General features: G+C 36.2%; 1 protein-coding gene across 1 annotated transcript in view; it reads right to left on the bottom strand.

Annotated features, from left to right (window-relative positions):
• The window catches only part of ccbe1 (collagen and calcium binding EGF domains 1), a 46,194-nt gene extending 35,566 nt beyond the window's left edge, over positions 1 to 10,628 (bottom strand). Inside the window, exons 1-2 of the mRNA XM_043222066.1 lie at positions 10,441 to 10,628; positions 10,222 to 10,302 (exon numbers count right to left, since the gene is read on the bottom strand). Coding sequence (XP_043078001.1) covers positions 10,222 to 10,302; positions 10,441 to 10,547 — 188 coding nt within the window. The 5' untranslated portion in view covers positions 10,548 to 10,628. The remainder of the gene's footprint in view (positions 1 to 10,221; positions 10,303 to 10,440) is intronic.
• Positions 10,629 to 12,155: the final 1,527 nt, after the last annotated feature.

The raw sequence follows: 12,155 nt of genomic DNA, 5'->3' as shown, positions 1-12,155 counted from the left end.
TGTAATGAATGTAATGAGAACAATGAGCGTGTTATGGAAACATAAGACTCAAGGCTATGAAAAAAAGGAGACGTTCTTAGACTGGATTTATATAAACAGAAAAAAGTAAAAAAAAAAAAAAAAAAAAAAAAAAAAAAAGGTTTGGCAATGCTATAGTTTGTCACATACATTTATAAAAATAAAAATGTATAAAATAAACATGTAAACAAACATATTTTATATAAACATAAAATAAACATATTGACCATATTCAGGATAACTCTCATCATTATCAACAGAAAATAAAATAGAAGTAAAAGCAATATAAGGCCTCATTCAGGATAATATTAAAATGTGTGCCTGGCTTCAGTCAAGTAACATGATTGACATGATGATATTTCTACAAAGTACAAAACCACAGGGTAGACCATAATTAATATCTTCTTATAAAAGTAAAATATAAAATCACTTGTGATAATCTTACTCGTTGAAGTTAATTTCATCAAATAAATAAATTAATATATATATATATATATATATATATATATATATATATATATATATATATATATATATATATATAGCATGAATATGAATGCTTTATTTTTATACTTATTTTATATATACTTGCATTTACAAAAACTACTTTTAAAAGTCTATACATTATGTATCATTGAAGGACACAAAAGTCACTTGGAATGATGTATGTATGTAGCACTTCACAAATTATTTACAATCTAACAGTCTAAGAGAATGACCTTTGATCCCACTTTATATTAGGTGGCCTTAACTAAAATAGGAGTAAAAAAATTCCCATCCCTTACACCTTAACCCACCTTTAAACCTCCCCGGACCACCAAACCAGTCCTTAACCTTACCCGTATCCCACCTCAGTAGCAAAGAAAGTGTTTTGAAATGCAATATGAACTTATTTTTTGATGTAAGTAGATAGTAGTTACGGCCACCTAATATAAAGTGTAACCTGACCTTTTACTGTAATTCACTTCATTGGCCTTGTGCATTGCCCGGCACATCATACCACAAAGAGGAGAGAGCCTGGCACTCAATCACAAAGAAAATCAGGAAGGAAAGACAATCCACAGAGAGCTTTCAAGACAAAAAGGAACTCGTCCATAAAGTGTGTTTGTACTAATAAACAAAAGCACAAAATTTTAATGCATTCTATAACAGTAAAATACGAGTTCGTTTGGCCTGGTGAAACCAAAAAGACATGAGGAAAAGGAATGGGAAAGTGCTGCACATCTCACTTAGATTTCTGCATGAATACATCTATAAATACCGCAACCTTTCAAGCATGGCATAAAACACAGTACCTATAAATAGGAAAAATTTCCCTTTAGTACGCACTGAGGAATCTGCAAACACAAAGATGTGAAATGAACTGAATCAAATGATTTCATATTGTACTGGTTTATTGTAAAAAGTCACGCAATGGTATAATGCTGCAAATAAAATAAAGACTGCCTACAGCTTTGGTTTATGGCTGCCTCTGAGAACCAGAAGAATTCTTACCGAGCATGCTCATGAAGATATATGACACTTAACAGATATATATGACATTTATAGTGCGTGTTTGCCAGTGCTCTGGCATATCACAAGATATCCCGCTGTGATACTCCTATACCAGTGTACTTCATTACATATCGTGAGCCTAGGAAGAAAGCCAGCGCTATCCGCTGTTTGAGATTTAAGACTGCTATATACATTGAATATTAAACCTATTAATTTGGGTTTGTTTAGAGCTACCTGTCAAATGCTATATTCATCCTAACTCTCAAATCAAATAACTGCTCACACTGGCTTTGCCTCGGGTTCTTTCTGGGTGGAAAACATAAGTAATTAAATTCAGAGAACATCAATCAATGCCTCTATGCCTCAAATAACTGCTGCTTGACATCATCTGAAATGAGCTGAATAACACAGCAAAGAATGTGTTATGCAGACATATAGTTTTTAATTTAAAAATTAGTCAATAAATGCATTAGATATTTCTAGATAAAAAGCAAATTATGTCTTCCTATCCTTCTTAACTGTATTAACATGCTTTGTTAACGTGGCTTAATAAAAGTGGCTCTGGGGAGAAAAAGACTATAGACTATATAATTCTTCGGTTACTCCAAACATTGGAGAGAACTTACTGAAGACCATCCAAAAGAAACAACAAGGAAAATTTCACTTTTATTTACAGCTCTGATAAAAGGCGCTGCGAATCTTTACAGCCTTGAAAGTGCAAGGAAAACGAGTTCATGCACAAAACGTACGGTTTCACAATCTTCAGCTTATGCAATGATTTTATCATACAAAAAAAACACTTGATTCGTATTAACAATCTTGTGATTGGCCGTCATTTACCTCTGACATAAAAGTCAGGTTGCTCTGGTGACAAAATGTTTTAGTTAACGGCATCTGCTCTGCATTGTTTTTTAAAAAAAACTGACATGAGACTAGTAAGAAACTACATTAATGGCAGATATCAATCTACACCCATGCAATTGCTTACAGGTGGATCGAAACGCTTGCCAAGATGGAAACCATCAGAATTTCACCTAAAACTTCTGCGCTTGTAAGAATGATGATTTATTGTTTCCCTTGTGACTTCCCTTGTGAAGTGGTAGTGCCAGTTGTGTCAAAGGAGTTATATGAAAAAAAAATCATATTTTACTGTTATAAGTGTGCTGTATTTATCTGCGCATCACATCTTGAGAACAGTTTCTGCTCATTTTCAAGTCAAAACTAGTGTGCATACAATAAAGACAAAATTTAAAATGTAGAAAAATCATCAAAGTAGCAATCGCAATAGCACACTGAATTGCTATTTTCTACCATTTTGGTACAGTATCTGATTCTGTAGCTCAGTTGATAAACGCACGGATAAGAAATCTAATTGGATGGAGGACGTGGAAATGTTTTGTGCTTAAAATACAAGACGTTCACGGTCCCAACCCGGCCTAAAATAATTTTTGATTTTAATAAGCCAAAACTGCAGCTGTGCCACAGTAGATGTATATCAGCAGTGGGAACATTTGTTTGCGTTTTGATTTGTGATTTCACTGGAATGGACAGTGAACCGCAGAAAAGCGAAAGGGCGGTAGAGCGCACAGCTGTGTGTGGTAGAAAACACGGCCGCTGTACGCCGCTGGTGACAAATGCTACAATAACTCAGCAAACAAGTTACAGAATTCCAGCGGATTGACACACATTATAATGCGTGCAAACCAGAGATAGCACAGTGCTAGGGACGTGACACCACCGTCCCTACTTTAAATGCTGATGAGAAACAGAGATGTGATAGCTTTAGAATGGATAACAGGATATAATGATGCGCGATCAGCAAACGTGAATGAGAGCAAGACCAGAGATCCAAGGCAATTCATACATCACTGAGGAATGCAACACAACAAAAACAACACGTCCTCTCCCCCGCACGCCTGCCAAGATATCCCAAACAGCACTGCAGACTCCCTGTTGCTCAACTGCGCTCTCAGATTGTGCCGAAAAGAGGTCTTCTTTTTTCAGTCAACTACTGGAAAAAAATGGGCCTTAAACATTAAGTTTCCCAGGTCTCTCTGATGCCAGGATGGAGAGAGACTCATTTTATATTCGCTTTAGCTGTGAGGTTTCTCAATGAGCTGAGGCATTGACTTATTTATCCTCAAGGACTGGCAGAACTCAAGCAGGGAAGGCCGTGCCAACTGGCAATGTCTCTGAGGGTTGAGATTCACCAGTTACACATGCAAACCCATCCTATAACAAGAGCATTTTATGTGAACTTGACCTTGGAAACAGAGCCAAAGGTACCAGACAAGTAGTTCTGGATCACGTGGCTTTCAATTGCAACTTTCCGTTCACAAAGCACTGAAATTAACTGATGATGTTACTGTATGTGTGCCATACAAGACACCTGAGACAGAGATTTATTTGGGATATGTAACATACCTTTGTAACATACCCTGTATAAACACCTAAATATTTAATCCACAGTCAAAACTGCATTAATATTGGGTTACTGCTATAAAGGGAGAAGTAGTTGACTAGTCATGGGATTTCAATACTAGAATATTAGCCATTTATTAGTGCTAATTAAGCACATATTAATGCCTTATTCTACATGACCTTATTATTGATATCTAATTCTATCCAAAATCTAAACTTAACAACTACCGCTCTAAATATAAGCAGCAAATTAAGAATTTATTGAGGGAAAAGTCGTAGTTAATAATTAACAAGTGCTAAGTTTAGTTTTTTTTTTTTAGAAAGAATTGTATTTATTCAGTAAGGATACAATAAAACTGATCAAAAGCAAACATAAATAAATGTATAATGTTATAAAATAATTCTATTTATTTTAAATTTAAATTTTAAAATTCTGTTTGGAAAATAAGACGTATCACTGTTACCACTAAAATATAAAGCTCATTTAAATTTGTCAACACAGGAATAAATTGCTTTTTAAAATATACTAATGATTCTAACACTAATAAAAAGAAAATTAACAATATTACAGTTTTACTGTTTTTTGTGATTACATTAATAATGCTGGTGGGCATAATTAAAACAACCAATTCAAAATAGTCCCAATCACAACATTGTAATTTATTAAATTTGCAACTCTTGAACTCTTGCTAAGTTAAACATGAAGTTTTTACAAACGAAGAAATGAGGTAATGGGAACTGGTTAAATGGCAACATGGTTTACTGGATTTACCACATCAGGCCCCAATTATTCAGGTTGTTGCCCTTTGACCTTCTAATTGCATGAGCAAACCATTACCGGCCTAACCATGAGTCTGTATCGTTTTGACTAGTGAGACAAAACAGACCACCATTGCTTCTAATTAGTGCAATAAAATTGGCGATTAATAGCAAAACTACGTAAAGCTGTGGTCAGGTAATTAACCTTTCTGAACATTAGACAGTGAGAAGGATGGCTATCATTTGAATGTGACCCCATAACGTCACTTCACAAGGTATTAACAACGTATTGCTTTATTCATTTATGAGGTACTGTGTATGTCTGAAACAAGATTTTAAAACAGTTTCAAAGGTTTTTAGAAGCAGTAAAAACACAGTTGCATCATTTCTATACTTTAGTATTGTCTAGTTGTTTATTTAGCCATTAATTTTCCCTCCTAGCTACTTTCAGACTTATTCATAGCGCTTTATAGGAGCCATTCACTGACGATTTTTAAAATAATCACAGCCAATAATCTACTTTACAGATCAATATCATAATGGTTTCATTATATTCATAAAATTGCATGAGCAAATCTGTCTGAAGTTGATGTAATTTGTTTAGATGTCAATGGGGCATTACAATTTTCACCTTGGATAATTTCTTCAAGACTGATATTTCGAAGAAAGTTCACGAACACATCTGAATTCATAGCTTACAGCTGTGTACACACAGCAACACGGCATCACCAACCAGACCTGCGTTGAAAGAAACAGCGTCGTGACAAGATGTGGAAAGCAAAGGGAGAAAATGATTAAAGGAGAGTGCTAGAAAACAAACGCCATTCTGCACAACCACTATTTTCGTCAGAATTATCACAGAATCCATCAGGGACTTGTGTAAATTCCAGAGGTTGTTGGGTAATGCATTCAGTTTTCTCCATGCTTTGACTAGCTTGGCTCAACTGATCCCAAATAAACTCTGGCTGCATCCCAACTAGAATCAGTCACTCGATCTAGAGCGTTCCTGAGCTGCCTGAAAATGTGGACATTCATTAACTTTTTGGTTTTTGGAGAGGACAATCAGGGTCATCCCTGTCATAAATACCGGCCAGTTGAAAAGCTTATAAATCAGCTTGAGTGGTGTTGACTTGGTGGTCAGTGGTCCATTTGATTTAAGCATCTACAGGACTCATGACTCAACTTGTGCTTTAAAAAGATACACATTCAGATGGAATCGTAACCCCTGCGTGAAATCGTTGTGGCTATAAAAACAACCCATAACAGAGACTATAACCAGAGCTTTGTATGAGCAAACAAGAAGGAATTCGTATGACATTCAAAGAAACAATACCACAGACAAAAGACTTGCACATTGACCACTGTTTGATCTGCTGCCATTAATCCCCATGGTCATCGTAAAGGCACAACAGAGAACAATGCAAAGGATTTCCTGTTAAATCACCCTTTTCGTTTCATGGGTCAACAACGCCAATATCCGATTCCCCGGGAATTTCACGAGCTGGTGGTCAAAACGGTTTGTTTGACAGCGTGTTCGCCCTGATGAGCACTTTGAGCTGATTGATGAAGACTTTCACTGATATGAACCATCTGGTTAACTTAACCAAGAAGAGCATTAATCATTGTAAAATTGCGTAATATTTCTGCCTAAGTCATGAAATTAAATGCACTGGACTCCCAAAGGGCAGATTCTCTGAGAGTGATTCGCATCAATTACTTCCTTGTGTCTATTGAATATTAAAGGGAAGTACAAACCTTTCATAAAATGTTTGTTGGAAATAAATCACGCTTGAATATTTTTGCAGTTCTTCTGGGTGCGCATGTGTTGCCATTAAGTGAGATTTGTTCCATATTTCACAAGTGTTAATGTGGAAGTCAGGGTTCATGCTCATAAAAAATAGTTTAGATAAACTGTTCCTGATGAAATATGAACACTGGCAAAGTCTAAATCAATTAAAAGTGATGAACTTCAAAAATCCAAACACAAAAACAATCCCAAACAACCTTATAAGAACACACATTTTTTCCTAACAAATGATGTAAGTTTAATTAAGATAATTAGCGATTATTTTTTTTTTATCTGTGCTATAATTTTCTCTTCACCACAGTGCTCTGATCATTATAGAAACTTGTTGAATGAAACCATGAATAAAAGTAATATAATAAAAGTTTATATTTCACAGTTTCTGAGAATTATGATCTTATATCGCGAAAAACTGTGACTTTTTCATCTAATAATTCTGAATGAACTTTTGAGTTCATTTCACAATTCTAAGATTATATCCTCAAATTCTGAGAAGTCAGAATTGCAAGTTATGAACTCAGAACCGCAAGAATAAATGTTACAAATAAGTTTTTTTCTGCGGTAGAAACAAGTTTCCATAGATAGCAGCTTGTCTGTGAACTCACAAAACTGATGAACACAACCAAAATAAGTCAAATATTCTCTTGTGTATTCAAGGGGACAAACAATAAGTCCATTAGAAATACAAAAGAAACAGGAAATTGACAGATTCTTCGATTTCAATTCCTTAAAAATGTTAATAATGGGTTCCTGTAGCTGGGACCATATGGGATGGGGCTACCTGTTTGTCCAAACAATGGAATTAAAGATATTTTGGAAAATGTCTGTTCTTCAGATTTTAGTCTTAAATCTCATAGTTCGTCAATAATGCGTCTTGAAGCTGTTCAGTGGTAGGTAACCATTACCCTTGTGAAGCCATGCTACAGGTTTTAGCTTACCATGCATATGCCAGACACATCTGCATTTGCTCAAGAGAGCTTTTTATGTCTGGGTTGAAAAACCCAATATGATCTTGTTTCTTTTAATGGACACTTCTGGAAATAAACTCCCTTGACACAGTGGACATTAAAGATGAACTAGAGGGTCGAGAAAGACATGCGACTGGCCTCTAGAGGCTTCCCAGTTTGTATAAAGGTTCAGCAGATAATTAAAAAGCTTTCTTCTGGCGACGAACAAGTGCTTGTGGTCCGATGAACTTTATGTTTAAGTTCATGGCTGGTTTTCAGCCCTAGAGGAGTTAGTGAGAGGAACAAACAAGGGCTTTATATGATATGGCCTTTGTCTGTTTGGTTCCCTTTGCCTTTTGGCCTGGAATTCTTCAAGAGTGTAGAAACAGGCCTGAAACCACCAGAAATACTTGGAAGAACAACCAAGAACCAAGTTCTCCAGAAACACCTTCAGTATGTTCTGATTCATTTCGGTCTGGCTTCACAATGCTGTCCCTGATCCCAGTCCTGAGAAAAAAATATGTCTGTTAAACCACGACTACAGTATTAACTCACTTTGTATGCTGCAGTTCATTTAAAGCTAAGACCTATAAATTCTGTGGCACACTGTCAACAACTGCACACCAGACTTTCAGAATACACTGCTTTCCTTTGTTAAATGATTTTCTCCTACTTAAACTTTATTATAATTGAATTAATATTTGGCCCACATTTCAGCAATATCAAACTCAGATCAGAGCTGTCAATTTATTCATTTTGCGTGACCACTTATATAAATGGTTTAAAATAATTTTCTGTGAATAATTATACAAATAAATGTTACAATTAAAAATGTAATGATAAAAATGTAAATTATGTTTCGTAAAACATGCAGTTAATTTGATGGAGAAAAAAAAAGTAATTTAATTTAAAATGCAATCGACTGACAGCCTTTATTCAGAAACAAATGTTATCCATTAGCCACATGCATATTGGTACAATAGCACCAAAATACACATGCATATATTCAGAGACAAAGCTAATAAGACAAACACTCAGTGATGGACAAAACGTTTCAGTGCAACATTCTTATGCAGTTTTTGCAACTGTCCAACTCCAGGATGGATCACAACCAAAGAAAAAGTCACACTGCGATGCACGAATCGTCTCCTCTGTTTAACATTATGACCTATTCAAGAGACAAACCCTGGCTTGCAGGCATGTTTCTAACACAAGAACAGATGCGCAGAAGATCAGATCAGATCAGAAGCATTGACTGAACAAATATTTCCTCACATCATGAGTTTAAGAGCCGCCAAGCCACAAAGAAAAGAGGTGTGGTGGCTTAACTGCACCTGTTAATTTACAATGAGCTCATATCAAAACTGCGATTGAGTCATTTTAGTCATCTGCATATGAGCAAATGTTAATAGCAAGCCAGCTCACACGAGATCCAGCGTGCAAATGCTCTTCAAGCACGCTTTAGAGACTCAGGGACTGCACAGGTCACCAGTGTTGGTGTACCACACACGCCAAGAATTTACAAGGACAAGCTTAACGGCAATTTTGGCAAGCGTTTCAAAGCATTGCACATCAACGCCTGCTGAAATAAAAAGCCTGTAGTAGTTTGTGCTTTGACTTGCTACTTCCAGCATGCAGGTGGAATGAAATGCACCACCATAGAACAGAAATGGATGACAACTATGAAGTGACGCAAGAGAAAGAATAAAATATTTAAATACACAATTTCTATTATGAATAAGCGGTCATTCATAATAATTAATTCTATGGACAAGAAATGCTGAAGATGCTGTGGACCAAGTTTTTGGTGCTTTCTGACTTTTGCAGCTCACCAACCCGTATCCTTGTTAACATGGATGGCAAGCACATCCATAAAAACTTTTAAGGTGGAACATAGCAAAGCCAGTTGGTTTCGAGAGCAAGTCAAGTTACCACCGTTAAGCCGAGGAGTCTGGGTCTGCTTTGCATCCGGAGCCAGCTTAAAGTTCCAGCATCATAATCCCTAACCTTCAAAGAATAATATCTCCTTGCTTTCTTTCACTAATTCTAAACGGTCACAGGAATGAAAACAGGATTATTTTACGTGCCCCACACAAGACACCAACACAGCTAACCCAATGAAAGGAAACCCTGGCCACTTTGGGAACAAAAACACTACAGGTCACTCTCGAGGAAACACTTAAGCAAGTGATAATCTGGCATATTTAAAAGTCTCTCTTTAATCTCTCTCTCTACACACACATACACACACATATATGCCTGTATTTGTGCGTATGCGAGAGAACAGTAACTGAGTGAACGGAGTCATTTTCAGTTTAAAAAGAAAAAAATATGGGTCTCATTTTCTAAATATTAATCTTAATACGTTTTCTCCACTGCCACATAAGAAATGCATAAAGCACAGCTGGAGTCTGTGTATTGTTAGTGATGTAGAATACCATGGTACATTAAAAACTGGCTGACTTCAGAGCCAGTGGTACCATTTCAAACTTAATCATAAAACAACTACACATAATTTCTTGGCAGCCTACCCACAAACAAGATTTTCAGAAAAACTTCAGGCAAAACAGATTTCATTGCATAAAAATGTAAAATAAACAATCGTGACAGACAGATAATCAGGACTCTTTATTTGTCCCATATGGGAAGTGGTGACGTCCAGTTTAATAAATGCAAACCGATTATGTTTTATTACATACATTACAAAAGACGATATATATAAGCATACACAAGAACCTACAGAATGTTAAGATAGAAAAGTAAACAGTCTCTTCTTACCTGTAGCACGTAGTCACCTCTCCTGTGGATTTTACGCACGGGTATTTCGTCGTTGCGATTTTGTTCTCTGAACACACTTCTCTGCAAGACAAAGGAGTCGTCAGCTGTTTCGTTTTACGTAAACAGATCTGACTCACGTTCAAAGAAACAAACTTTCAATCCTCCGGGTTGGCGTAAACGGCGAGTTGAGCGCGCGCGCGCGCTGCACGGACACTTTACCTGTCCACATCCTCCTTCTCCTCTCGGAAAGTCCACGGCGTCGCCGATGAGAACAGCATTACCGCCACGGCAAGTCCGAGAGGAGTTCCTCTGCCCGTGTAGCTCATTTCAGACACTCTGAGATGCTAAAAAAAATGATATTTGTCCGTTTAAAGCTAGCGTCTTGAAGTACAGAGTTACTTTGAGGAATTGAGAGAGTATTGATTGGTTACCTCCTGCGAAGCCCCACGCGCAGATTCCCACCGGCCCCTCCTACTCCCGCACTTGATCAACTTCCATAGGTTCTGGAAAGCAAGTTATATTTTATTTATTAACCGCCACAGGTAATATTAAAGATGTTCGTGTGGCGAAATCCTTACGTGAGGATAAATAGCGTCAAATATTATATTAGAATAGGTTACGAAAAAAAAATTGACACCGAATTAATTCATTTATTTGTTGTTATTATATATTTAGCTATTCAAAGACACAGCTGAAGTCATATGTAAATGTATGATAATATGTGTGCTTAAGGAAATTGTGTAAAAATAATTGTCAATCAGATATTGCACAAAATTATAAATGATTTAATAATTGTAATTAAAGCTGAAATTGTCATGGAAAAAATGTTAAATATTATAATAGTGTATGTAAAAAAAAAAAGAAAAAAAAAAGGATACCGTATACATTTTTTCATTAATTAGTTATTATTAGGCCTATGTATTTAACTATTGAAGGAAACAGCTAAAGTCATATTTAAATAATATTGATATCAGATATTGCAAAGAAATATTAAAATGTACACCAATAATTTATTTATTTCCTTTAAATATTTTGTTTTGTTTGATGCATAATGAAACAAATTTTATTTTAACCACTTAAAGACACAGCTGGGGTCATAAATGTGTGCCGATATGTTAAAAGAACACGCGTCTTAATTAATTACATAACAAAATGGCAAAAATAATTATTAATATAAAATAATTAGAAAACACTCATATGCCAAATGGTCGGCAAAGTTGACATTTAACTTCCACATGTTTAATTCTTTAAAATCATCGGTGCATTGGCAGCACAAATGTAATGATATTTTTTCCCTGTGAAATAGTAAATGTAGAAATATTATAATTATAAAATGATAAACTAAAATATGTGTCCTGTTATGACAATGACGCAATTTAAAGCTCTCACGCCGATTGCCCTCTAAGGTTAAACTAGACAAATGAGGGACTGTTTGCACCAATTCCTTGACCTCTGACTGCTATGCAAGCCGTTAAGGGACCCAGATGTCCCACAAGGCCAGGGGACTGTTGTCACATAAAGAATCAGGCTAATGGCTACTATGGCTAATGAGGTTATTTCTATGTTGCTAGAACTATTTCAGTGGATGCTGCTGATGAACTGAGGAGACTTACTGAAAGTTTTGCCCCCTAGTGGCCGACAGAGCAGCAGCTGTTTCTTGTTTGTAGTCTCCATCCCCGACCATCTGATGAGCAATAAATGAAGACGCTCTCGCCAGCAATCCTTCCCGATGACTAATCTCACGTCTCATGAGGCTGAGAATCATCTCTCATGAATAAGCAACTCTAAACATATCAGACGACGTCGACCTCAAGAGCTTGGAAGCCCAGATAAATGATCTGCCTCCGAAAAGGACGCGTTTCCATGGAGCTGTTTGCATGATGCTGCTGATGAATCTTGGCTGAGATTAGTTTTTGTGCCATGTTTTTTTTTTT

Source organism: Puntigrus tetrazona, chromosome 21 (assembly GCF_018831695.1).
Source record: "Puntigrus tetrazona isolate hp1 chromosome 21, ASM1883169v1, whole genome shotgun sequence".
NCBI lineage: Eukaryota > Metazoa > Chordata > Actinopteri > Cypriniformes > Cyprinidae > Puntigrus > Puntigrus tetrazona.
Note: the sequence above shows the minus strand (reverse complement) of the source record. Positions and strands in the feature narration are given on the sequence as shown.